General features: G+C 47.4%; 1 protein-coding gene and 1 long non-coding RNA gene across 9 annotated transcripts in view; one reads left to right on the top strand and one right to left on the bottom strand.

Annotated features, from left to right (window-relative positions):
• Positions 1-2,475: 2,475 nt before the first annotated feature.
• WDR20 (WD repeat domain 20) overlaps positions 2,476-27,612 on the bottom strand; it is a 72,793-nt gene continuing 47,656 nt past the window's right edge. For 2 of the 8 annotated variants that reach the window (XM_081293358.1, XM_081293359.1), the window contains 2 exons: positions 14,109-15,368; positions 2,476-3,317 (listed from right to left, as the gene is read on the bottom strand). In XM_081293358.1, the coding sequence (XP_081149484.1) occupies positions 3,264-3,317; positions 14,109-15,281 (1,227 nt within the window). In that variant the 5' untranslated portion in view covers positions 15,282-15,368 and the 3' untranslated portion in view covers positions 2,476-3,263. Of the gene's footprint in view, positions 3,318-9,273; positions 9,316-14,108; positions 15,369-15,409; positions 16,143-27,612 lie in introns of those variants that run through there. The other 6 variants (XM_081293357.1, XM_081293356.1, XM_081293363.1 and 3 more) reach the window with 6 other exon arrangements.
• LOC308648593 lies at positions 3,324-27,208 on the top strand. Its single transcript, XR_014021867.1, has 2 exons — positions 3,324-8,264; positions 27,051-27,208. It is a non-coding gene; the product is annotated as an uncharacterized lncRNA (long non-coding RNA).

Here is a 27,612-nt window from a genome sequence, read left to right as displayed (position 1 = left end):
TTGCAAGGCAGGTAGGTAGGCCACTTGGCCTGGGTGGAGGCAGTGGGCCCTGGAGAAGTCCTGAGAGCTGCAGTTACGGGCACCCTGCTGTCCTGAGGACTGGTTACGGCACAGACGAGCATTTGTATATGTAGGAAAATCATTACCCCTTTAAGTACCTGAACCATGAAGGGAAAATTTTTGGTCTCTGGTAGAAAGCTCTGCAGCAGTGCCCTGGTCCTGTATGTGGCAGACCTTAGCCTCACGGGGACAAGCCCATTTCCGTGGATTTGGACAGGACACTCTTGTTGGCCAGCCTTGGGCTCCTGCATTTCCCTTGCAGCTCACACCAGCCAGGAGGCATCAACCCTGGTGGTTCTCTCTGGCCCTACAATGGGCAACTGCTGACCAGGGCAAAGGGCATAGGCCATCCCCACCCTGACCCGAGTCCTGTGGGGTCTCTGCCCACTCTCAAATTGGAAAGGTGAAGGCTGGCTTCCTCCTCCACCACTTCACCCAGTTGGAACACTCATCCCATGACTGCCTGCCGAACCCTGCTGAGCGCCTGCCCTCTCCTGCCCACGGCACACTTCAGATCTTAGGGCACAAAGTGGGGCTTGTGGGTGCTGGGCTGGGGCAGAGCAAGCACGCAGACATCCCAGGCTAAGGAATCAAAGGCTGATGGTCCCACAGAACAGACGGGGTGCAGACATGAGGTCCTGCTGTCTCCTGCCCTGCTGCCCGCCATGGGAAGGCCTACTAGGTTAGTCCTTGCCAGGACACCCATGAACTAGGTTTGAGATGGATGCCACACCCTGCATTGCCCACCTCCCCCCAGCTTCCTTTGTACCCAGGCCTCATGCCCAGTGCCACATTCACCAATTTACCACATGTAGGAAAGCACAAGGCCAGAGGCAGGAGCAGCAGACCTGAACCTGACCAGGCAAACTGAGCAAGTCCACTTCCTGTGGTGCATCGTGAGGCTGGCCTGTGCTGTCTGTCAGGATCTGCTGTGTGTCGACGGCAGTCAGGGCTTGGAAGCCATCTTGGACCATTGGCCAAGAACCAATCTTGGGAACAGAGCCAGAAAGATTTGTTCCTGGCACAGAGGCGTCCACAGTGTGCCGGGATACATCCGACAGCTTTAGTGCAGCTTGCCAAGTGCAAACTCCATTCCAGGTCCCAACAAAGGGCATTGGAGGCTGGGCTGAGGCACAGCAAGGACCACGCCATGCACCATAAGTGACACGACTCCAGACTGTGGGCCATCCGACCAAATGGTGCTTATAATTTTAACATTGTGTAATTGTTGCCCCCATGTCAACTGAATTTGTCACTTCCTCAGACAGGAAACAGAGCCAGGAGATGATCACATTAGGAATCCCAGATTTTGAAAGGCAGCTCATTCCAAGGTACCTGCAGGCATCGTGGGCCCTCTAGGGTTTTCTAACCAGTGCTTTAATAGAAACAGCAAGCTACATCAAATACGCTAACACTTAATTCTAATATGGGCATTCTTTTTGAAAATAAATTTTTAAATTTTTTTAGTTGTCGATGTCTTTATTTTTATGAATATGTGATGCTGAGGATCTAGTGCCTCACACATGCTAGGCAAGCGCTCTACCACTGAGCCACCACCCCAGCCTTAATACTGTCATTCTTAATGTGTATGTTTTATGAATTCTAATTCTTTCACTCAAGACAGCAAATGTTAGTATTTTGGTTATTTATACCTCCCAGAGGCTCACACCATCATGCAAGTCCCCCCACAAGGTCCCTAGGCAGTGGCAGCTTCAGGTGAGGCCAACATCCCAGCCTGGGTGCAGGCAGCTTAAGAACCGAGAAGAACTGAAGCCAACTCAGGAAGATCGAGCCCAGTGAACTGCTCTGAAGCAGTGACACACACCCCTGCTGCATTCACAGAGAAGAGGGACATACAGTATATCTGTCAAAAGCCCCAATTCCCTCAGCATTCCCCAAATTGATATGATAACGTAGAGCAATGTGTTCCAGACACTTGATGGCTTAGTGTCACCAAATAAAACTTCTGAAGGATCCAGCTGAATAAGATTTAAAAAAAAAAAAAAAAGAAACAACAAAGAGTAAGTCGTCCTGTTGGCTGCTGAGCTGAGGAGCTGCTGCAGCACAGGGGCGAGATGCCCTGAGCTGGTCCTGGCCATCTAGGTATGCCACCTGTGGCTTCTTCCAGGAGCAGTTAACGAGCACCTTCACACTCACAAGCTGTGTCACGTGCGGCCACAGCTTTCAAGGACAGGAGATGGGCTCCAAGCTCTAAGAGACCCACGTCCAATTTCTGCACACACGTGCAGATGCCCACAGTGCCACATGGATGAGTCTTCGCAGGCAAAGAACCCGAGCACTTCCAAGTGAGCCACACTCTGACAATGGAGGGGACTCCAAAGCACAGCCTGATGCCATACCAACCCTTCATTCAGCAAAGACCATGCTAAAAATTGAGCAAATTTAATAGAAGATAAACAAATAGTATATTCAAGATAATTTTAATATTAATGTTTCTTGTAAATTAGAAATATCACTCTTAAATGATGAAAAGTACTAGTGAAGTAGCTATTTCCCCCAGTTGCAGAATTACATTATATATACACATTATACAGAGTTGATTGCATTAGAAACAACAGTATTAAAATAAACATTAACAGATAAAAAGGGTGTCTTCCCTTCACACCGTGAAGGGCCAGGGATCCACCACACTCAGAGCCATTTTCTATTAGCATTAAACTATTGAAGTGCAAACAATATTTCAACATGTAAGACTGGCGCGTCCATCTTCCTGAATTACACATTTAAGTCAGAAAGTAAACCCTTTCTGTTTGAGTGCATTCTAGGTTGTCTTCTGACCACCCAAAGTATAAAAAACCAGTGCAAAACCAGTGAGGGAAGTACTACTCGTAACAGCTGAATCAAGGAGGTCTCTGTCCAAGAAGCACTTTATTTACACTATGTATATATGTATATATTATATATGTGTGAGATTTCATTACATCGAGTTTTAGAGTAAAAAGCAAGAAAACACCATTTCTTATTTTTACTGCAGCCCCAACAGACCGACTTCAAATGGAAACTTCTTTGGGCGGGCAGCAGAGTGCGCGGCATGGCGCCACATCACCGGTCCGCATGGCCCTTGGGATGTCTGCCTGCCTGCCTGAGGCCTGCCACCCTGGCGTGGCTCCAGCGCGGCTCTCCGTCGTCGTCCTCGGTCCCTGCAGTCCCGCGCGTCGGGGAGTCTGAGCGCAGTGGGGTCGCTACACTACAGTTCCACCTGGAGAACTGGCCTGGTTTGGGGATGACAATAAGCCCTGCAAACAAAGCAGTCTACATTAATCCAGCAAGACACAGGGGTGCAGAAAGCCCCGTGCTCACCCTTCGCCAGCAGCGCACAAGGTCAGTTTCTGTCGATTAGGACGCCAGTGCTTCCAGCGTCCTCCGCTCCACCCATCTGCTTCCTCTGCGGCCATTGCTCACACTCCTACCCATGCAGCCTGCGTGTAGGTACACCTGGGCCCCAACACTCTGCAGAAGGGACAGTGGGACTGGCCTTGGCTGGGGGGTACAGAGTGGTCTCTTGGGCCTGAGCAGTCTGGGTTCTGTAGAACTTCACTGGCCCAGAGGTATGGGCACCTGCTGGGTCATCAGGGCCTTCAGGCAGGGCTGTGGCCCCCTCGACTCCCCACTGCAGCCCAGGGCACGACAGTTCTGGTCTGCACACCCGGCCCCCAAAGACACAGTCTACTGGCATTTTTTAAAAAGACATATTTCTTTTTTTTGGTGGTGGTGGGGTGTCTTTCTTTCTTGCTGAGTGGTGCAAAGGCGGCACCCTCTGGATTAACTGACCTCCAGGGTAGAGGCCTACCAATACAGAAAAGGGGGTCCAGGCCCTGGGGTGGGAAGTCCTGCCATGAGGCTGCAGCTGCATGTAAGAAGCAGGAGCAGGAGCAGAGTATCTCCATCCTGGACACTGCATCGTGCTCACACCAGGAAGGCCAGGCAGCGTCCGCCCCTGCAGGGAGGGTGTGAGGAACTGGAAGGCTCTCCTGTGTGGCCTGCAGCACAGGCTGAGCTTCGAGAAGCCCAGGAGGGCTTATAGCCCTTGCACACAGTTAAGAACATTTGTTTTTCTTTGCATTTATTACTGGGATGCATCAGAGTCCATCATGTGCTGAACATTCTGAAGAGGACAACAGTGTGGCCTGAGGCACAGGCTCCCGCCCCAGCATAGGCTTCTTATGCTCTTGGCTGGATCAGGACTGCTGTTAACTCTAAGAACACATTGCCACATTGTCACACATAGGCCTTGCAGTGATACAAATGAGGAGTGACTATCTGAATCGACCTTCAGCTGCGTCCACACCCTGTTGGAGGGACACTAGGGGATGGCTGAGGGCTCCATGTCATTTGATCTGCTGTCTCTCACCTCTAGATAGATCAGGCAAGAGCAGACTGAATGTGGCCCTGGCCCCTGCCCCGTTTCTGTAGGAGCTCTTTTCCTCTCAATCCCCACAGGGGGACAGGGCCCTGTCCTGAGTTTGGTGGTGAAGAGTTGCACACACCTCGCACTCCCACTCAGCCCAAAGCAGGGGAGGAAACCTGGACGCCACAGGGGCCCTGGCACAGGGGGCACAGCAGGTAGAGGAGAAGCCTGAGCCAAGTGGCGGGCAGTGACACCGCAGGTGGCAGCACATCACGCACACCCTGGCATGCACGTGTTGGTGGACAGAGAAAGGGGCCCATCGGCACTGGGCTTCAGCCACTGTCAGTGCCACTAAGTGAAGAGGCAAGCGGCCCCCTCTGGGGGGAGAGGGGCCAAGATCCACAGCCGGGCCAGCCCTGCACCCTTGGCCTGGGGTGGGGAGGGGGACAGGGTGCCCTGACACGATCCCCAGCCTGGCTGGGAAGGTTCTGCCTCCAGACCAGAGTGGGCCAGAGGCACAACTTCTTGGCAGCATCTTTAACAACTCAAGAGCAGGCGAGTGCTGGGCTGTGGCTCAGCAGTACAGCGCTTCCCTAGCATGTGGTAGGCACATGGGTTTGATCCTCATTACCACATAAAACTATATGAATATTGTGTCCATCTCCAAAAAACACCAGGTGAAACTAACGTTAATCTTATTTAGCTGAATATATCCCACTTGTCTCAACATGTTAATCAATATGCACATTGTTGGTATTTTTGGTGGAAAGCCATGGAGGTCGGTGTGTGGGCGGCACGCATAGCACACTTCAGTTTGGACTGGCTCCAGTCTTGGTGTTCAGTAGCACAGGAGGTCCATGACAGCTGCAGGGACAGTGACGGTCTGACCGTCACCCCGCCCCTCCTTCCAAATGTGACCACCCTGGAGGATGCAGCAACTTTATTTGAAGTTCCAGGGGAGGGTGGGGGTTGGAGACAAAGGGTGACCTGGGCACCAGGCTTCTAGTTCCTGATACCAGTGGGGACACTGCCCGCACTGGCCACCTCCTCACCCCCAAGTCACCAACCCTTGGGCCAAAGGAGAATCCCCGCTCTTAGTAGAGGAAATGCACACTTGTTTCCCAGTGTCTGCGGTGACAGCCCAGAGCCAACCACAGCCCACACTCTCCTCTGCCACCTTCACTGTCCTCCACAGGCTCAGGGTCAAGAGCGAGCTTCGGGTCTCCAATCCTTCCACTGCCTTCACACACCCCTCCTCTCGGCTCTGCAGTCCACAGCCGGGGGGGGGGGGGGAGTCAGGGGCTTGCTGGTGGGCTTTGTCCTTGTCATGTCAATCCTGGTTAACAACTACTTCAGAAGAGTCATTGTGCAGGGCTCCCCACCCTCTCACCCTAAGCCAGGAAGTAGCCAACATCAGGTATGCCTTGGGTAAAAACCCCCAAGGCCCGGGCACTTGGTCAAGGGCTTACTGGAGCCCCTCCATAGAGCCAGAGGAGAAGCAAATCGCCTCTGAGAAGTTACATGGCTCTGGATGCCCATTCACTTCTTGGAAACAGAATCATTTTGCCATGATGGACAGTGGAGGCAATAGGGGGAACTGGAATTCAAAATGAGATAAAATCTAAGTTGCCTTCTTTCTTTTTGGTGCTGGGGTGGCACCCTGGGCCTCCCACATGCTAGGCAAGTATGCTACCACCGAACTCCATCATCAGCCCATGCTTTAGTCTGCACAGTTCCAGGCTGTCGAAGAGGAGCTAAAAAACAGGTATTGAGGATGGTCTACACCACCTGGGGAAGCCAGGCTGCACAGTCTCACCAAAGAGCTGTAGGAGCCCCATTTTTAAGGGTGGAGAGTCTGCTCCAAACCGTCACCAGAGTCAAGCGCACAGTGATCCTGCGGCCCACTGGGCAGGTGCTAATTCACTGCTTCCTTATTACTTTCCATGGGGGGCAGCGAGCAGGAACAGTGAAGGACCCTGAGGTGAAGGTGCTGAAGGTGCTCCTCTGTCCAGTTGTCCTCAGCAACCTGTGTGACCCATGGTCTGTGCACCAGAAATGGGACAGCTGACACTGAGGTTTTACATATATCCATTAGGCAAGAGATGCCCAGCAGAGTGATGCAACAGACCCCAGGGAGGGTCTCCCGGGGTATCCACAGGCCCTGCATCTGTCAGGAAGCTGACATGGCCTCAGCAGAGCTGCACTTCATTCCTCCTGGAGATTTCATTTCAAAATTAAATGATGAAATACTCCAGCTCTTAGTTTGGATTTGATTACCATTTACAGTAGTCAGCAATAGAATTAAACTTTGTTCCAGCAGAATATACAGGAAAACAATATTTTGGTTTAAAAACAATTTACAACAAAGGAACGTGTCCATGTTCCGCTCTAGTAGACATCGCTGATGGGGGAGTCTGAGAGCAAGACAAGACTGTGGGGTCAAGAGGTTCACAGCTGGGGCTGGGGCTCAGTGGTAGAGCGCTCGCCTAGTATGTGGGAGGCCCTGGGTTCGATCCTCAGCACCACATAAAGATAAATAAAGGTATTGTGTCCAACTACAACTAAAGAATAAATATTTTTTAAAAAAAAGAGGTTCACACCAGAGGACGGTTGTGTCCTGAAGTTCTGTCAGGCCCACGCTAGCCTTCTGTCTCTGGGTTCTGGGAGGGCTTCCCCATGCACCCATGCAAATCTGAGTGGCCCATAAGAGTCTGAGGGGACAGAACCTCGGGCGCAGCTGTGGAATGAGGCCTGGAAGTTTCGATGGAATGCCACCTCACCAGCTCATCTACCTGGGATCGGCCAAAACCCTCTCTGGTCACCCTCCCCACCGCAGACCAAAACAACATGCAAATCAGGCTTTACTGCAGACAACACAGTTTCTCTCTGGAGGGCCAGCAGCAAGTGCCACGGGAGCCTACGTTCCCTGTGGCCACAGGGTGAGGGGGTGCAGAGATGTTCGCTGGGAGTGGGAGGTCAGCGAGGCCCTCTTCAGCGAGCTCTTTGCCTGCATTCCAGCGTGACTCGCCTCAGTCAGAGGCAGAGAGCTCAGCTCTGCAAAGTGATGCTTTCTGGAGATGGCACAGAGCACAGCTGACCTCCACTCACAACGTGCCTCCCCTAGGACTCCTTCCCCCAAGAATCCATTACTCTCACCGCCACGTACCACATAGACGCCAGAGAAGAGCTGGGCAGAGGAGCCACTGTTCTAAGGCGTGAGTGGGGCCCAAGTCTCCAGATTAGATGAGCCAGGTCTGGGAAGCCCAGGGAGGCTGTGCCTGCCCACGCAGCTTGCTGTTCACCAGGCCCTCTGGACCTTGGGAACCCTGGACCTGACCCCCAGCAGGCCACACGGAAGGTGGCACAAAGAGGCCATGCAACCTGTCTCGATTACTGAGAAGAGCCACCCAGGGAAAATAATCATGTTTTGACATCTAGGAGCAGAGGAAATAAAAGGTACAACCAGTTAAGTGCTCCTCTGAGGTCCCTGTACAGAGGAAAGCACTTGCGGTCAGGCCAAAGCCCTCTCAGCACAGGAATCCAGTCTGCAAGCTCTTGAAGCCCTTCCAGCTGGCCACACTTGAAGAGTCTGCCCAGCCCAAAAGAGAGGCTGGCTTTGCAGGTCAGCACTAGAAGAGGGAGGCCAGTGTCCCTCTCCAGAGACCCACCAACTAGGAACTAACAAACTACCACTTATTTGCATGGGCAGCCACAGAGCAGGGATGGCTATATAATTTTTTTCAAGGTAAAAACAAATTTTTTTTTAAATCAAAATGTGTGTGCCATCACCTACCTTTTAGGGCTTTGAATCTACTCAGTGTCAAGAAAAAGCCATGTGCTGCTCCCATGGCAGTTTGTGGAGGTGGCCACATAGCAGCTGCAGATCTGAGTGCCCTGTCTGCTCTGGCAGCCTAAGGGGCCAAGGTAAAAAGAGCATGTGTGCCAGCCCCAGGGGCTCTGCAGGGAGGGCAGCACGCCCCTGGAGGAGGCCCTGAGCCAGGTTTATCATCTCAGAAGCGGCAGGAAAGTGAACCACTTGGGCCAACTCTGCCTCCTGCCACTCACCCTTACCTGCTTGTCACCTCTGGCTCTGTAGCATATGGAGATGGAGGTGCCAGCGTGCTGCTCAAAACAGCAGCCTCTGTCCAGAGGGAGTAAGGGGGCTTCACAGCAGGAGGATACAAATGGCTAATTCCTCCGACTCCACGCAGAGTGTCGCCAACACCCACTCCTGCTTGCTCAGCTCTTGATGCACTGGGCTCAGGGCTGGCATCTATAGGACAGCCCCAACAGGCATCACAAACCTGCAGCCACGGTTCCAGGTTAGGGGCAGGGACCACGAGAAATCTATCTAGGAAAAGAGCTCCTACAGAGGCCTGCCAGTCACCCTCAGCTTGCTCCAATGGTGGGCTGGGTGGCTGCAGAGCACCAGAGGCCACACGCTAAGCTGGCAGTGTGGCTGAGTTTAGAGTGTCAGCATTCTCAGTAAGCAGGGATGGCTCAGTTGAAAGTCAGAGTCCTTCCCCGGACTAGAGTCAGCAGGGACAAGGGTCATGTAAAACAGTATCTCTGGCTTCCAATACACAGTTCCTTTAGTAAGCTTCTAATTATGAGAAACAGTATCAGCATTAAGAGGTAGTGATTTCTAAGGCTGTTTGTTTCATATACATTAACAATGCCCTTAATTTTACAGCATTTAAAAGTTTTTCTTGGTTCACTGACATTTTTTAAAGCTTAGATATGAAAATAACTATTGAAAATTATCTGCATTTACAATGCATTCACATGTTTATTTAATGTCAACATACAGAGGACAACCCCCAAGTACTTCAGAATGTCAAGTGTGAAGGTAAGTCTCTTTAGCTGTGACAGTGACAAGGGAACAGCTAAAAAACAAAGCAGTGAAACAGAAACATGATTTTCTTAAAATTATAAAGTAACAATTCTGATATTCAAGCTTCATTAATTATTGCAACAGTTAAGAACTTAATTTACTAATATATGTTAGGAAGGCTCTTTTTTTTCCCAAATTTATTCAAGTTGTCAAGAAATTAGATAAAAATGTAAAAAATAAATACATGTGAATTTTACTTTTGATTTTCACTAAAGGTAAATATCCATACAATTTTACAGTGTCACCTGATGACAATCTTTAATAAATCCAGGTATACAGAAATTTAAAAGGCAGGAGTTTCCTTTTACACTTTTAAACTTGAGAAACAGCAATTTAACTGTGACACAAAGTTCATGTAACAGATGCAGCAATAAATTAAAAAAATGAGCATCAGTGGGATAGTCTCCCTCCATTAGAAGGGCATGCTCTTACAGTGCTGAGCTCGGATTTGAGTTTCAAAGTTGACCATCCAACACAAAGTGCTTCTACAAAGCCAGCCCCAGGCTTCACTCTCACCAGTCTGAGGTCACCTCTCTCTGGGACATCACTGGGGCACTGTGATGAGCACCTTGTTAACCTGAACCAACAAGCAGTGTGGGTCCAGCCACTCGGGTCAAAAGGCACACTCTGCACAAGGAAGGGACCCGGCTGCTGCTGGCTCCCCTGGGCTCTCAGGATGGGGGCCAGAGCAGCCTTCACCAGTCACCCAGAGCAGGGCAGGAGCACATCTCTGGGTCACTTGCTGGCCTACACCTGCAGGCTGAGCCTCTCCCCACCTGCAGACACATCTGCCATAGTTCTGTGACTGGCACTCAGAACACCCACTTCTCCTCGCTCCCAGGTATTCTGTGGGCCCAGCCCCTCCAACAGCACGTGACACTGCATGCCATGCATCTTTCACATGAAAAGCCACTGCTGACCTGTCTCCCCTTCCCTGGACAGTCAGGGTTTTTCCCAGCCTGGCGTTTTCCTCACTTGGAGCTTGCTCCACAAAGAGAGAAAACCTCCCTCCAGGCAAGAGGTGACGAAGGCCCTCCCTGCACACAGGTGCAGACTCAGGGTGAGGCCTTTTCACCAGTTTCAGCATTGAGTCTAACATTTCAAAGTTTCTTAAAAATTCCAAATCTACCACAGGATATGACAGGATCAGAGAGAAATGGCTGCCTGGCTATCTGCCAGCTAGGACTTGGGTGTTGGTTTAAGCCAAGAGCTAGAGACAACTATGAAACCCCACCCGGGATGTGTGCATATACCCATAAACACTGTTCCTCAAGATTTCTGAGTGTCTTTGGGATGATAATTGTTGCAGCTTCTGTCTGTCTCTCCATGCTCTGAGGTTTTCTATCTTAAAGCATCCATCTTTAGTCCTGAGTCAGGGGCTCACAGGAAAAACCCTTCCACATACCTGCTCAATTAGCACAAAAGACAAGCTTAGGGTTCTTTTTTCTACAGTATGCGGGGATTGAACCCAGACATTCGCACACACTAGGCAAGTTCTCAACACCTGAGTTACATCCTAGCACCATCCCTCTTTTAAAAAGTATTTTCATTTGAGACAGGGTCTTTGTTGCTCAGGTTTACCTCAAGCTTGCCATCCTCCTGCCTTAGCCTCAGGCACACCTTGGTAAGTAGGATAACAGGTATGCGCCCCCATTCCTGGCAAACTTAGGGTTCTTTACCACTATTTATTTAAGCAAAATTGGAACCCAAAGTTCCTGGCACTCTCTTAAGTTTCTGCCTACTCCCTCTTGCGCATCTGCTTTTAAAAGAAGGTAGAGCTTTCCCAAGGCCCATCTCCAGGCCTCTTGGGGATGTGGTCTCCCCGCTGAGTAAGGAGGCTGTCTGGAGGGGCTGGGCTGCCTCGCCAAAACCACAACAAAGCTGGTTCCTACAGCTGCTTGTGGGTCTGAAGAAGGTGAGCGGAGCACTGCCTAGGCATGGAGCCTCCAAGGTCATTGGATGCTGTCCAGGGACAGCTGCCCTTACTGGGCCAGAGCAAGCCTCCCTCCCAGTGGCCTGGTGTGGACTACAAGGTTCAGCCCAAGCCTGACAAGCAGTGCTGACCAATTGGTAACAACCTTCCCTTTGCTAAAAGCTGTGTTTTATTCAGAGGTGAGGTTAGAAAAGATATCCTTGCTCCTAATAACGTTCACACTGAAAAACTTTAATGAGGAAGCTCAAAGTTTGGTAAGAAAACTACAAAAATGCTCCCCAAATTTCTCATAGTGGAAGCAATTAGCTCTGCAGCTCATACCCCTGAGGTCAGGAGCCCTGCTTGCCTCTCCTCGTCCCCTCCCTTCCTGGGAAGGGGAGCCACACCCACTGCACCTGGGTCCTCTTCTGGAGCTGCAGCACTTTCCCTTCTGGTCCTGGAGAACACCAGGCCTCTGTCCTCCTGCCTGCAGAGGGGCTCTGCCAGCTCTCACAGCAAGAGGCAAGGGGCAGTCAGAGCACAGGGTGAGGGCAGGGCAGCCTGGGGCTGACACTAATCTGCACTGGTCCCTGGACCTGGCATTGGAGCCTTGATGAGGGGGCTCCAGACGAGCACTAAGGATACTATAATCAGCAGCAGAAACTGGACGAAAGAGCTGGAAGCCCAAAGGCGCAAGCACATACACAGGCTTCTATCAGGACATCTAAGGAAACAATGCTCTTCTGTCTCCCCATCCCTCCCCCACCCCACCAGCATGCTGAAGCCAGTGCAACTGGGAAAACTAAGGGGGCAGGATGTTAGAAAGTGTCTGCCTGCAGCTCTCCTGCCAGTGACTGCAAGTTTCACCATAAATGCTACTTACCTGTGACCGGCCACTCTATTCAGGCCAAATACAGTCCTGAGTTTTGAAACTGCATACTCAAGGCCTCAGCAGCATTTGAAAGTGAATTTCTAGAACTATATTGGGACATGAAATTGCACCTAGAATATTCATTACTAGTCCCCCTCACAGGCAGCCCAATTTGACCTCCAAAGCTTAAACAGTCTCAAAAATGCTATCTTTGCTACCTTAGATCAGTTAACCTTTAGGAACAAAGGACACATATTCAAGGTAAACAGAACATTCCTACTCCCATGAAGTGCCGCTCAAGGTCGTGAAGTCCATCAACATAGGTGAGATGCCCTGAAAGGCTGCCATGGCACACTGTCACTGCCACCACACTGAACAACAGTCACTTGCAGTAAGGAGCATGTTTGTGATGGGGACATGGATTGGAACATGGCATGACAAGAAGTGGGAAGCAGGCCTGGGCTGGCCTGGGCCTGGCTCTCCGGGGAGAGCTGTGGTAAGAACAGGGAGCTGCTGCTCCGTCTACCAGAGTTTTGACACATAAGAGAAAGGAAGCCGCCAGGTCTTCTCTTTAATGAGCCACATTCACTACTCAAACGGGTATAAATTATCATTATTACTATATTTAATTACAAAAGTGGGTGAAATAGAAAAACAATCCTCAATACTCCAAATAAGTTAACAAATAAAATAACTATCATCTTGACACAAAACACAGAGCTCAAACAACCACTTCATCCACCATGAAAACTGGAATTTGAAAAGAAGCTCCTTATGCAGCTGAGAAGGGCCATAAGGAACTGGAATCAAATTCGGCAGTTTCCCATAGAATCTGCATAGCCTTTCCACCACAGAGGGAGCCGACACAGGCCCAGGAGCCTGGCGCTCAAGGGGGAAGCACAAGCACTAGGCCGGCATTGGCATCCCAAGCGTCATCCCAGATTCACAACTCCCAATAAGCAAAAGGGAAAGCTGCACCTGTGATTCCCCTCTTCGGGGGAAACTAAACCCACCCAAGTGCCCTGTGGGGAGGTACTGTGCAGCCCTGGGAGCTTAATGGTGAAACAGAGCCATGGAGCCTGCCCACTGCCTACAGTCATGCCTTACTGACCCCCAAAAACAGACAAAAAAAAAACAAAAAAAACCCCAAAACCTCCTTTTCCCTTCTTGGGAAAAAAACATAAGCCAAGCACATCTGACATGAAAGTCTTGGCTTATGTGGCAAGAGGCACTTCTGACAACAGCTGCTGGTGTGCTCAGCTGCAGCGCATGCTAACTGTCCAGGCTCTGGGTCAAGTGGAGATTTAATGCACAGAGTCTCAATCAGAGTTCTACAAACTGCTTCTTTGGAAAAAGATGTTTATTAAACAATTTTAATTGTCATAAAATGACTAAAATGGGTTTTAAAAATTAAGGCTCTTCTCTTTCTGTGGATTTCCAGAACAATGTAAAAATAATATCAATCAACCCTGCTGAATGCTTTGTTCCTAAAGTTAAATTTCATAGATTCCTAAACATTTTATGATTAAGATAAAAAATTGGATATAAATGACAATTAATGGCCATCTGTACTGAACACACACTCTGATCAGGTGTACAATAGTCTAGTTGAGTAGTTAAGCAAAAATATTCCAGTTAAAGCATCAATTTTAGCATTTTAAAGTCATTGTCCCCTCCCCACTGTCATGATTTCCCTAAATTGAAATAGTCTGATACAGGAGTGCTAATCTTGGGGCTCTATATACTCCCAGAAGGATGACTGACTCAGCTGGCAATTAGTTTGATTATATATTTTTTAAATGCGCTAAGGTGAATTATCAAATGATTCAGAATTACATGGCATGCAGTATCCAAAATTATGGCTCTGATGCATTTAGATTTACATTAAGAATAAGAAGTGTCATTCACATTCATTGTACACCCCGCCCCTCCCACAAAAAAAAAAAAAATCACTACCTATTCAAGTTCTAGATCTGGTGCAGCATTAAGGATTAAAACTTACCACTTTACCAGGCCTTCCCCATGTGCAAATAAATCCCTCCTGACAAGCAGTGACTATACAGTCTTCAAGAAAAATTAATACAGTTAGTCTTTCATGTGCTATCTTTTTACAGATCAGAGGCTCTAACAAGGGAACGTCTTCCATCCGAGGACACAATGGCGTTCCCAAAGTTTTAGCGGGGTCCGTTTTGGTTTTAGTAACTAGATTCAGTTTGTCACTGCTCTTGCTAGAAATGTGTCCCATGCTATGGTTTCGCTTGTGGTCTTTTTCGTGATGTCTCTCCTTTCGGTCGTGCAGTGAGAGTGTTGCGAATTTGCTGACCCCAGAGGCAATGGCCCCATCCATGACGCTGCTTTTGCTGCCTGCATTGGAGACCGCCGAGTGGGGAAGGCTGTTGGACCGAGGCAGCGGAGGGGGCACAGAGTTCCCGGGTGTTGTGACACTGTTCCCATTACTTCCAGCGGGAGGACTTGTGGCATTCATGACATTTGTGTGTGTCCTTGCTCTTGAGAGGGGTTGGTGAGGGAAAAGGATGTCTTCCGTAAGGTCCCACAAACACAGCTGTGTATCCTGGCCCACTGAACCAAACCGGTACGTAACACTTACGGGGCGGCTGTCGGTAGAGTTCCGCTTGGACAGCCGGGACTGTGTACTGTTTGCTCGATCTCTGCCAAAATGAAGAAGGTCCTGGAAGTCCTCATCACTGCCACTAAACTCCATAGGGTCGCTTTCTTCTACACTAGTAGTATAGGGATCGAATGCCACAACACTGACCCAGGATTTGTGCCCGTGGCCTCTAGCTATTACTCGGCAGTCTACAAAGGACCAGACTGTCACCAAGTCGTCCTCTCCACCTGTCACAATGTACTTGCCATCTGGGCTCCAGCACACACACAGCAAGCCCCCAAAGTAGCTTTTCATCGTACCGTGCAGCTCCACCGAGTCGAAATTGAACACCCGCAGAAACCCGTCCTGGCTCACGCATGCTAAGAACTTGCCATCTGGGGAGAAAGCAAACTCGCTGAGGGCCCCCTCGCCCACCGTCCACTTAAGGAGAGGGTTCCTCGTGGATTTGCTCTTGCAAGTGTGCACGGCAAAGCTCTCTCCCTGCTTCAGAAGCTGGTAGTGGGGGGCTGTGGTGCCACAAGTGTGCTCCACATTATACAAGTACATGTTCCCACTCGAATGGGCTACTAGGAAAAGGCTTTCCGAACCGGGCACCCATTTGACACAGGTTACGCGTGCCTTGTCTATTAGTCTCTGTGAAGACAAAGGAGAACAGGTTATCACAAGGGAGAAGGTGCAAAGGTCTACTTTTCCAGCAAGAAAACTTGTTGCTTCTCGGTGAGAAGGAAGGAGTCCGTCCAGGCACGCCACACTTATCCCGTGGTCAGCCAGCCAGCGAGAGCACTGGCCCATTGCAGAACTACTTTCTAGAATTGCACTTGGGTGGTGGCCACTGGCTTTCACTGAGGGAGTCAGCCATTCAACAAATATCTGCTGAGAGCCTACTCTGTGCCAGACCCCAGGCCAGGCACTGGGCACACGGGTGAGAGGCAGCCCTCGGACACCTCCTCACGTCCAGCAGGAGCATGTCAACCTGTGACTCAGCAGCTACACGCAGCTCCCTCTCGTGAGGACTCATAGCTGAGAAAGCCATGCCTCCCGGCTTTCTCTGCATTTCCTGTTACTGCAGGCCACGTGCTGACTACATGTGACCCTCTGCTGCGGCTGCTCGAAGGCGGGGAGTCAAATCTGCAGCCCGCTGCCAGCAGCACACAGGACTTGAAAGCACACTTGCTGGGCGCAATGCAGCGCCGGGCCCACTGAGGCCGCCCCACTTGCACACGCTGCCCGTGTGTCATCTTTTATATGCATTTCCTCAGAGTCCTCTTTGGAACGAGGTGGTGTTTAAAGAAATACCTAGATGGTCAACTCAGGAGTCTGCGCTCCGTCACTATCACTCAACTCCACGCTCACTTCTGGTCCACTGACCTAGTCGCTTCTTTAACAGGCATGAATCAGTAGTCGTGCCTTTAAGACCAAAAGAACAGAAGGCAGAAAGTGAAAACACCCAAATGCAAAACAAGGACCCTTGGCTTGCAGGCTTTGTTATGGGGACCACTGCAGGCACAGAAGCCTCCAAATGATTCTTCCCTAGGCTGCCTAGTCTCTAAATCATGTCACCAGAAATCACCCAAGTTCTGCCTGGGAACGCCTGCTGCCAAATGCTCTCCACTGTCCCACTGCCCTGTAAGAGGGCAGCCCCAGAGGCTTAACTGCTACCACTTTGCCTAATTGGTTGGGATTCCCCAACTTGAGTCTCAGAGGGCCACCAGGGCACACTGAGTGGACCCTGTCAAAAAAACATGGAGCCTGCAGCCTAGCTGGCTTGACTATGTGACTGCTTCTTTACAGAAAATTATTAAATGAAAATTTGATTATTAAAAGGATGGGAAAGAGTTCATGAGCCATGCAAGCTCAATGTATGAAAACCAGACCTCAGAAGGTGGGCTGCCAACAAATGACACCAAATTGGGAAGGGGAGGTGGGTGCCCTGAACAGCATGCAGGCCTGAGGGGCTTGGGTTCCATGGGTCAGTTGCAGATTATTTTACAGAAGGTGTCACTGCTGACTGCCACCGAATGTCATAGCTGGACCTCTTAAATTAATAAGCTCTGTCCTTGGGGACACAGCCAACATTTTCATCCTCGCCTTTCTTTCTTGCCTGCTGACCTACCTATAAAAGGCACCTGACCTATGTTAGCGCCAACAACCTAAAAACCTAGCACTGCTCTGGCAGGATTTCCATTACACATTCACCATTTCTTCAGCAAGAAGGTTAGGCAGGTAATATGCATGGCCAAACCAGATGGGGCAGGGAGAGTGGTCTGGGGAGTGTACAAGTGTTGATAGTGGGCTAAGAAGAGGCCCCCCACATCCAATGGTGCTCTGCCAGGCTTGCTATTTATGTCCTTGCTGTGTCCAGCCCCAGGACTCACTTCTGAGCCCACAGACAGGACAGTGAGATGTCCCAGTGTCTAAGGGCATCCACAGCTCACCCTTATCAGGGTTTAACAAGCTAACTTGGGCTGAAGTCAAACTGCCACCCTTATCCTAGTATAGCATTCTCAACTCTTGCACCTTCCCTTTCAGCAAAACCCTACCAAATCCCAATTTTTCCAAGATCACCTCACTGTTATTCTATTTACCATTTGCAGAAAATTTTAAATACATAAAAACTCATAGCAGTATGGTTAGGATAAATTTTACTTTGCACCTTAAAAAAAGTACAACAACAAAAAAAATTCCATTAGAATTCAAAAACTATGGGCTGGGGATGTGGCTCAAGCGGTAGCGCGCTTGCCTGGCATGTGCGAGGCACTGGGTTCGATCCTCAACACCACATATAAATAAAATAAAGATGTTGTGTCCACCAAAAACTAAAAAATAAATATTAAAAAATTCTTTAAAAAAAAACTATAATCCTGTCAAGCAAAAATAGTAATTGCTCTATAATAGTGAAGTATGAAGATAAACAGTTACAACACTTATTAAAATAAATGTTGTTGCAATGAGAAAACACATTTAAAAACTTCATTCTCACATTAAAAACCTGCACTGAGACTACCCTACATAGACATTCGGATTACCGATTATTTAAAACAAAACAAAACAAAAAAAAAAAAAAAAACCTGCACCTGCTGAATGTGGTTGTGAAGCCTGTCATCATAGCAGCTCAGGGGCTGAGGCAGGAGGACTAAGAGTTTAAAAGTTCAAAGCCAGCCTCAGTAACTTAGCAAGGACCTAAGCAGCTTAGCAAGACCCTATCTGTAAATAAGACTGGCTCAGTTAGTGCCCCTGAGTTCAATCCCCAGTACGAAAACAAAACAAAACAAAAAACCCTGCACTCATCTGCTCCAACTGCTGGCTGGGACACCTAATCAGAAGCTACTATCACACTCTGGTCCTGGGGGCTAGGCACATCAGTGTGGGCAGATAAAGGAAATAACAAGAAGGAAGAAAGGGTTTCTTTTTTTTTTTTTAAGAGAGAGAGAGAGAGAGAGAGAGAGAGAATTTTTAATATTTATTTTTTAGTTCTCGGCGGACACAACATCTTTGTTTGTATGTGGTGCTGAGGATCGAACCCGGGCCGCAGGCATGCCAGGGGAGCGCGCCACCGCTTGAGCCACATCCCCAGCCCAGAAAGGGTTTCTTGCTTGTCTGCCTCATCAATTTTCCCTGTCAGCTGTGTGCTTGAGGGAGGGAGAGCATATATTTCATGGGGGGGGGGGGCGCTGCACCTCAATCACATGGGGGTGCACATTTGGTGGGCAGCACATCATCACCCACAGCACTGTCCTAACTTCCAGTCTGAATATCAACTCTGGGTGCCAGGCACTGGCAAGATGCTTTACGCCACTCTCTAATCTCAAAATAACCCTGCAAGGTCAGCGTAGGGGTTTTGTTTGTTTCTGATCTGGCAATACACTTATAACTCAAGTGCAAGTATACAATAAAAAGCTCAATCACTCTCTTATGCATTCCAGATCCTCTGCCCTCAGTCATTGATACTGGGTTCTTGTTAACCTACCCAGAGTGATTTTGTACATGTACAAGATAAGTAAAATCTACCCAATTCTGTCTTCATACTGTGCACACTCTCACCTCTGCCTTCTCAGTCCGTGATACATCTTATACATCTGTGTGGTCTAAAGACAGCTTCTTCCTCTTTTTCTAAAGCTGCCTTCAATTATGTGGATGTACTGTGGCTTATCGTGCAACCCCCACTGATTAACATCAATATCAGGATGAATACCCTTGAACACAGGGCAGTTTTCACATGTCTGAGAAATACACCTGCAGGATAAATTCCCAGGGCAGTGGCTAGGTCAAAAGGCATATACATTCATAAATTTCATAGGGACAAATTGCCTCCCATGGTGAATGAAACAATTTACATTCCCAACAGCAATGTCATCGAGCCTGTTTTCCTGCAGGAAGGTAGGTATTATTCTATAGAACACCTACTTGCCCACGAGGAAAGGAGCTCAGAAAGGTTAAGAAACTTGCCTGACATCCATTACCTTCATCTCCTCACTCAGCACTGAGTGATTATCCTGTGCCAGGCACTGATATGGCATTAAACAAAATAGTCATCCCTTCCAATATAGAATTTATGTTCAACTGGAATGAGAAAGTAAGTGAAATTTATGATTTAATGTTGTAAGTGCTTTGAAGAAACAAAAAAGCCACAGAGAGAAGATGAAGTGATGGAGGGTGGGGGTTGTAGTGATTTCAGTCTCCAACAAGAGAGCCAAGAATGGACTTTTCCTGACTGGGGGGCAACTGAGCAAGAACTGGGAAGAGAGTAGAGAGAAAGTGTGAGGAAGTGCATCCATCCAGAGAGAACAACAACTCCCAAGTGTCAGGTGTTGAGGTGGGAGCAAAGCAAGCCGAAGGGAGACCGCAGAACCTGCTCTGACGAGGCAGATAGATCCTGTGCAGGTCACAGGATCCCACAGACAAACATCAAGTAGCTCTGAGACCAGCCTGGCAGGGCCACTCACAGGATTTCTTAGGAAGAGGGTGACAGCTAGCTCAGACCCCAATGCCAGGGTGGGAAACACAATTCCAGGGTTAATTAATTTAAATTGTTTTAATTTAAATTTTTCTGGATTGTTACCTGGTTTGGGTTTAACAAAAGAGAAAGAGAAAGCATCTTTCTCCTGTCTTTCAAATTAAAAAACAGAAATATCTGGAATATTTTCTTCAATTACACAGCCCAGCTACTGCACATAAAATTATATTTTTGTTCCACAAAGCGTCTGGGCAAAAAAAGGCAAGACTCTTAGTTGGTAGTCAAATATTGAGTAATGGGATTTCCTTGCTAGGCCTGAACTCTCCAGGATGAATGGGGACTTCAACTGGATGAGCATTCTGAAAAACTATCCCTGAAGCAAAACACCATCCCTCCAGGAGTTCTTGGGGAGAGATGTTGGGGGAGGGGAGGGAAGAGGCAGAAGCACAAAGACAAAGGCTCAGGGCTGGGGATGTGGCTCAAGCGGTGGCGCGCTCGCCTGGCATGCGTGCGGCCCGGGTTCCATCCTCAGCACCACATACCAACAAAGATGTTGTGTCCGCCGAGAACTAAAGGATAATAAATATTTTTTAAAAATTAAAAAAAATAAAAAGACAAAGGCTTAGACAGAATAGTCCAGGGCAATGCAGTACTGGCCCTACAGGCCCTGTGTCTCTGCTGTCTAAATTCCTGAAGCAAGAAGAGGGGACTGCTCTGGAATCCTGAGTTGGGATTTAGGAGTGTGAAGCCCAGGCTCAGAGCTCAGGCTGTGACCCTGACCCTGAAGTCACATTGCTGACTTGAAGGAAATGTGCTGTGAGTATAAAATACACACTGGATTCTGTATCTTCATTAGAAAGAAAGAATGTCAACTATCTTATCATAATTTTTATATTGGTTGTATGTCAAAATAATATTTTGGATATTTGGATAAAATATAATGTATTCTTTTTTTGGTGGGGGGGAAGGGGTTCCAGGGATTGAACTCAGGGCCACTCAACCACTGAGCCACATCCCAGCCCCTTTTTTGTATTTTATTTAGAGACAGGGTCTCACTGAGTTGCTTAGTGCCTCGCCTTTTGCTGAGGCTTTGATCCTCCTGTCTCAGCCTCCCAAGCTGCTGGGATTATAGGCATGTGCCACCACCCCTGGCTAAAAGATAATGTATTCTTTTTTCAAAAAAATTTAAAAAATTTTTTAGTTGTAGGTGGATACAAAACCTTTATTTTATTTATGTGGTGCTGAGGATTGAACCCAGGACCTCACACATGCCAGACAAGCATTCTACCGCTGAGCCCCAGCCCCAAATATAATATATTCTTAAAGTTCATTTAAGTTGATGTTTACTTTTTCAACATGGCTATTAGAAAAATTCAGAGTGAGCCAGGTGCAATAGTCAGCACACCCAGCAACTCAGGAGGCTGAGGCTGTAGGACTGCAAGTTTGAGGACAGCCTCAACAACTTAGTGAGATCCTGTCTCAGAAAGTGTGGGGGGGGTGTGTGTGCTCGGAGGCAAAAAAGCACCCCAGAGTTCAATCCTAGTACTGATAAAAATGAAAAGAGAAAAAACTGTAAATTCTACCTGTGGCTCACTGAATATTTTTATAGGCAGTGCTACTGCAGACCGTGGTGGCACCAAAGGGGACAGTATAAGGAAAAATCCCCTATCACTAGGAACCAAATGGAAGGCCAGATGGGAAAAACTGGTTAGAAGCTTATGACAACTAGTTAGGACATGAACAAAAAGACCTTCAGCTAACCAGCAACAGTGTGATAGGAGAGATCTATTTCACACAGCAGATGCAGCTGTATGGGGACAGCAGATGAGGGGGGCAGATGTTTGTAACAACCTAGTTCTGTTCACAGGCAACTAGGAAGGTTAATCTGCAACTATCAAATGACCAGAAGGGCCAGGCACAGTGGCACATGCCTATAATCCCAGCTACTCGGGAGACAGGAGGATCTGAGTTCAAAGCCAGCCTTAACAACAGCGAGGTGCTAAACAACTCAGTGAAACCCTGTCTCTAAATAAAATACAAATACAAAATAGGGCTGGAGGTGTGACTCAGTAGTCGAGTGCCCCTGAGTTCAATCCCTGGTACCCCCTCCCCCTCCCCAAAAAAAAAATGGTCAGGAGAGGCTGTGGCTGTGGCTCAGTGGTAGAGTACTTGCCTAGCATGTGTGAGGCACTGGGCTCAATTCTTAGCACTGCATATAAATAAATAAAATAAAGGTCCATCAACAACTTATAAAAAAAAATGACAAGGAAAGTCAAGTAAATCAGTCATGAATACAAGACCCAAATCTGAGAAGCCTAAGATGACCCAGCAAGCTGAAGTGGGGAAGCACAGACTGTTGGAAAAACCCACTTAGAGGAAACAGGACAAAAATTAGGAATGCAGAAGAAAAGAGAAAATGGCCTAGCAGTGCAATGAAGAAAGAGGAGGCAGAAAAGGAAGCTGCCACAGTGCGAGAATCTACCTCTAATGGAGCTCTGCTCTGCATGTCCATCTCCTCAGGGAACAGATTCTCAAGGTTGATACTATTGGACAGTCCAGGAAGCATAGGCCAAGTTGGGCACCAGGGACATAGGAGAGATGAAGTAAATTTGGGGACTGAGAAGGTGCTGAGAAGGGATAGAAAGGGTAATGCAGGGCAGGTGCTTGGCAGAGGAAAAGTATGGCCAGGGAGAGAGGGATGGGGGTGAATCAAGGGGAAGCAAGCCCCCTGCTCCCCAGGCTGGAGAGGAAAAGCTGCAGGAAAAGAGGCAGAAACAAGGAAAACTAGAAAAAAGGAGTTGAGGAATGCGGGAACCCCACTCCAGCTCCCTCAGGGAAAAAAGCGTGGGCCCTAATAGATCTGGGAAGTGCAGTTTCAAGGACAGTGCAAGGCAGGTGCTCAGCTAGGAGGATAACAGGGAGGAAGCAAAAGTTTTGACTGGCATGGCCACAGGGCTTTCTGTTGAGAGTCACGTTCAAAATGCCTCACGGTCCATCTTAATAACCCACTTTTATAAAAACAAGCAAAAAACCCAACCAAACAACAGCAAAATAATTTAAAACAACAACAGACTATCAATATAACATTTCTGTATATGTCAAGAAAGCTCAGGTGCAGAGCTGTGGCCTCCAGGATCCCTTCTTCATCAGGTACTCAGCCAAAGCCCTCTCCAACTTTCTAATTCTGGAAGCCAAACACATGGACCTATTTTAGACAGCAATCCAAAGAAAAAGGATGCATATTCAATAGTATTAACAAGTAAGATTTTCTAAAATAAATCATACGAGTTAGAAGGAAAACAATAAAAGTCAATCAGCAACCATGTTAAAGTGCCACTGCTGAATCAACTACTCTGAACTGAAGCTTTCTGAAGTGCTTCCTTTTCTTTTTCTTTCTCTCACTTCCATCGACATGACAAGTAGGAAAATTTATCTGGGGGAAAGAGGTGGATATGAATTTTATAATGCAGATATTAATTCGTAACAAAAATACTAAAACAAAAAATTCAAAAACCACAGAAACTGCTGGAAAAGCCATAATGTAACCACAAACAAAAATGGCAACTGGAGGGTTTGGTTATATAAAAGGAATCTGGAGGCAGCTGATGTTTCCTTCAGGAAGTATTAGGAAAGGGTATTTCAAAGCCATGTAAGAAAGAATCAGATGTCATTTTTACCAATGTTAAGAATAAGGAATATATCATCATGTGCTCATTTCCTTCCTTTGATTAAAAAAAAAGCAACAAAAACAAAATTGACAACATTGCATTCTTTTGTGTCAGAACCAGACTGAATATTGAGAAGTAGATTCTTGCTCTCTTCCCCCACTCCTGGGGCCTTGTTGCAGGAGCCTAAGCTGGTAGGGGACACAATCCCCCTCCACAACTGAGGCAGGGCCATCATCTCCCCAGCGTGCCCTTCAGTTAGATTTGACTTCAATGGCACAGGAGATGGAGACTTCCCCAGAGTGCTCTCTTTAGCTTCACAGCTGAGAGACAATACCCAGAAGAGAAGGTCTCATCACACATCAGTAACAGGAGGGGCAGAGATGACAAGTTCTTTTTAGATTTTATAGTTTGCCACAATCAAAACGTAACTTGAAGATCTTCTGAAGTTACTACTCTGCGGATACAACCCCCATATCAGAATTTTTACAAAGATAGCAAGCATGTCCCCAAATATATACACAGTAGTTATAAAAAGTAAACTCCTCGCCCTCTGTAGTACTTCACACAGGCTGAGTGCTGACCACGGGTGACTCTCCTTCCAGATGGCTCTTACTATGAAGGCAAGCTCCAGGCCTAGCCACTTGTCTTATTGGATGAATTGTGTAACAAAATATTCTCAATGCCTCCTAGACATTGTCAGGGTATAAGAATGAACAGAATGATCCATAAACTTCAAACCCATCTAAGAGACTAGAGAGACTTAGGGAGCTGAGGACTTCATTTCCAAGGAAAGGCCAGAAAGGGGACTAAGCAGCAAGGATCTCCAGTGTGGCTGGAGACAGGCCGAGGAGGGGGGAAAAGGCTCAGAGCTCCCTCTGCTCACTGACCCAAACCGATCAACGGCCAGATTGTGGGAAGTAAATTTGGCTAGTATCTCTAATGAAAAGTGTAAACCCTTAATGTCTTGTCTCATTAAGAAAAGGGGGGGGGGGGGTCAGTTGTGGCTCAGTGGTAGAGTACTTGCCCAGCACTTGTGAGGCACTGGGTTCAGTCCTCAGCATCACATAAAAAATAAACAAATAAAATAAAGGTATTGTGTTCATTTATAACTAAAAAAAAAAAAGTAGACTATGAAGATTAACAGCACTACAACTGATGGATGATGCTTTCCTCTTTGTACCTCTCTATTTTCCCATTAAACAAGTATTTTAAATTTTTATATTTTGGGGCTGGGGATGTGGCTCAAGCGGTGGCGCGCTCGCCTGGCATGCGTGCGGCCTGGGTTCGATCCTCAGCACCACATACCAACAAGGATGTTGTGTCCGCCGAAAACTAAAAAATAAATATTAAAATCTCTCTCTCTCTCTCTCTCTCCCCTCTCTCTTAAAAAAAAAAAAAAAAAAAAAAAAGAAAGAAAAAAAATTTTTATATTTTGTAGTTGATAGGGAGGGAGTTGCCTTTTAAAATATACCTGTTTCCAAATAGAAAATTTTCACTTATTTCCAGTAGATTTCAGAGATTTATAATCACAGACCATTCATCCACCCACCCAAATATTCACGTTCTAGGCAGCAGGCAAAGGTCAGAGATATTAATGCTGCGGGCACACATGTGTAACAGGTGGTAAGAAAAGCAAGCACTCTGGTGAGGAAGACAGGAAGAGGACACTACCTGACAAGCAGCCCCACCTCTGCCTCATCTGTGTGATTCTCTGCCTGGGTTGCACTGCTTGCTCTTTCTTTCTTTGGGTGGTAGTAGGATTGAAGAGAGAACTTCATACTTGTTAGTCAAGCACTCTACCACTGAGCTACATCCCTAGCCCTGTTTTTATTTTATTTTGGGACAGAGTCTCGCCACTTTGCCCAGACTGGCCTCAAACTTGTGATCCTCCTGCTGCTGCCTCCTGAACAGCTGGGATTGCAGGTGTGCACCACCACACCTTCTTGTGCTAGAAATTTTTTTTATCCTTCAAAGCTGTGGGTGTCTCACCTCCCAAGGATGCCTTTTCATCTAAATCTCCAACTCCAGGAAGGAAGCCTCAAGAGTCTGCCACTACTTGCCATACTGCAGAGCACTTATCATGGCTTACTACTAAATGACCTGAATGGGCTCACCTTTATCCTCACCACAAACTTCCAGTGAGTATTCTTCCACCCATTTGCCAACTGCGGAGGCAAGTGAGGTGAAAACCCACACCCTGCAAGCAAAAAGCACATGAACCCAAACCATCTAGGCTCAAGAGTCTATGTTCTTAACCACTGGGCTGCAACACTGTAACTTTTGTGGAGATTAATTGATGGCTTTAGGCTTCTCTGGAGGCTGTGGAAAGAGATGACCAGAATTGGAATACACTCAGGACTGGGACCCAGGCATTCTTCTTTGATCTTAGTACACTCTCTCTAGAGACCTTTCCATCTAATCTAGGGCTTATGATTACTATTTGTACGCTGACAACTCCCAAATTTTTAATCCCTATTTTTGAGCTTCAGATCCTTACATCCAATTATCTATAGGCATCTTAAATTTACCAAGTATAGAATAGAACCTCTGCTCTTTCCTTCTGTTCCCCTCTTCTAGTTCTTTCCCAGTCTTGTTCAGTGAGTAACTAATAACCAGAAACCTAAGATTTATTTATTTTTATTTTAAATTTTTACAGTGAGCTTCGGGCAAGGTAGGCAAGAGCTCTACCACTGAGCTACCTCCCTTGCCCTACACAAGATTTATTAATACCTATCTTCAATTCAACTTCCAGAAAGCAACCAGGGTAAGTTCCAAAAATACCAGTCTGAAAATTTAAAAATGTTAAAACAAACAAACAAAAAACCCCACCAGTTTGGCTGTTTTGTGCTTCCACTCCCTTCAACAGAATCTCATTACTCAGGCTAAGCAGCACCCTGAACAGGCCCTTCCAATCTCACCCTCACTTCACACAGCCCAGGCCAGGTTCTCAGTTCCCTGCTCCTGCAATGTTTCCTACCTGCTGTGTGTTCTGCAGCAATTCCCTACCTGGGAGGATTCCCCCTCATGAGGGTTCCATTTAAAGAACACCATTTCTGCTCAGACTTCCTCTGTCTGCTAGTTTAAAGCTACCATCAATGTGCATGGGTGGTACAGTTATTTAAAAGTTGCACAAGGACAGGTTTTATCTGCCTCTGTAGATCCTGTTGCTGGGCACATAATAGACGGTCAAGGTCTGTTGAGCTAAGGTAAGAATGGCCCCAAGTCTAGCTCAAGCCTCAGCTCTCACCTCCTTACCGGTCTTGCTACTTTCATTTTCTCTTACTTAAATCCAATCCACCTACAAGTGCTGACAAAAATTCTAAAAACTATTTAATCCTGTCACCCTCTTGATTAAAAGCCCAAAGGTTTCCCCACATCCTCCGGTGTCAGACCCAAATTTCTCAGCATGACATGAAAAGGCTTCATGATCTGGTTCCAATTTATCTCTCCAGCTTTTAACTCCTGCCACGCCAAGTCTCAAACCCTATGATCTGGCCATGATGTTATTTGATGTTCCACCAAATGCCACGCTGTTTTCTCCAGCTTTAAAAGCCTTCCTTAACTTCCCTTCCCACTCCTGTAAACACCCTTCAAGACCCAGACCAAATGTCACCTTCTGAAAGCATTCTCAGACTTTCCCACCAAACTTAACTTTTAAGAAAATTGTACATTTGATACATATTAAAGAAAAAGGTGGGCTGGGGATGTGGCTCAAGCGGTAGCGCGCTCGCCTGGCATGCATGCGGCCCGGGTTCGATCCTCAGCACCACATACCAACAAAGATGTTGTGTCCGCCGAGAGCTAAAAAATAAATATTAAAAAATTCTCTCTCTCTCTCTCTCTCTCTCTCTCTCCTCTCTCACTCTCTCGTTAAAAAAAAAAAAAAAGAAAAAAAAGAAAAAGGTGACATGTATCCCACTGGTATTTGTTCACATCACTATGATAATATATGCCTCAGTACTCTACCCACCCTTCCTTACTAACTGTGGACTCCTGAGAAGGCAAGGGCCAGCCTGGCAGCCACACACAGTGGGGATTTCACCAAATCCATTGGTAATGCCAAAATGAATGGATACCGGATATGCATGGTGAGCATGTACCCTAATGAATGCAAAAGAATTGGAATTTTAACTGCAATTTGTCAACCTACAACCAAAGTTTTGGGTATTGATTTCCAGTTCTAAATCTATTATCATCTTGCTATCTGATCCAGACCACTCACTTACCTTCCCTTTAACTATATCCTGTTCTGCAA

The sequence above is a fragment of the Spermophilus citellus genome, assembly GCF_964194105.1.
Source record: "Spermophilus citellus genome assembly, chromosome: 4".
NCBI lineage: Eukaryota > Metazoa > Chordata > Mammalia > Rodentia > Sciuridae > Spermophilus > Spermophilus citellus.
This window is presented reverse-complemented; position numbering and strand designations above follow the sequence as displayed.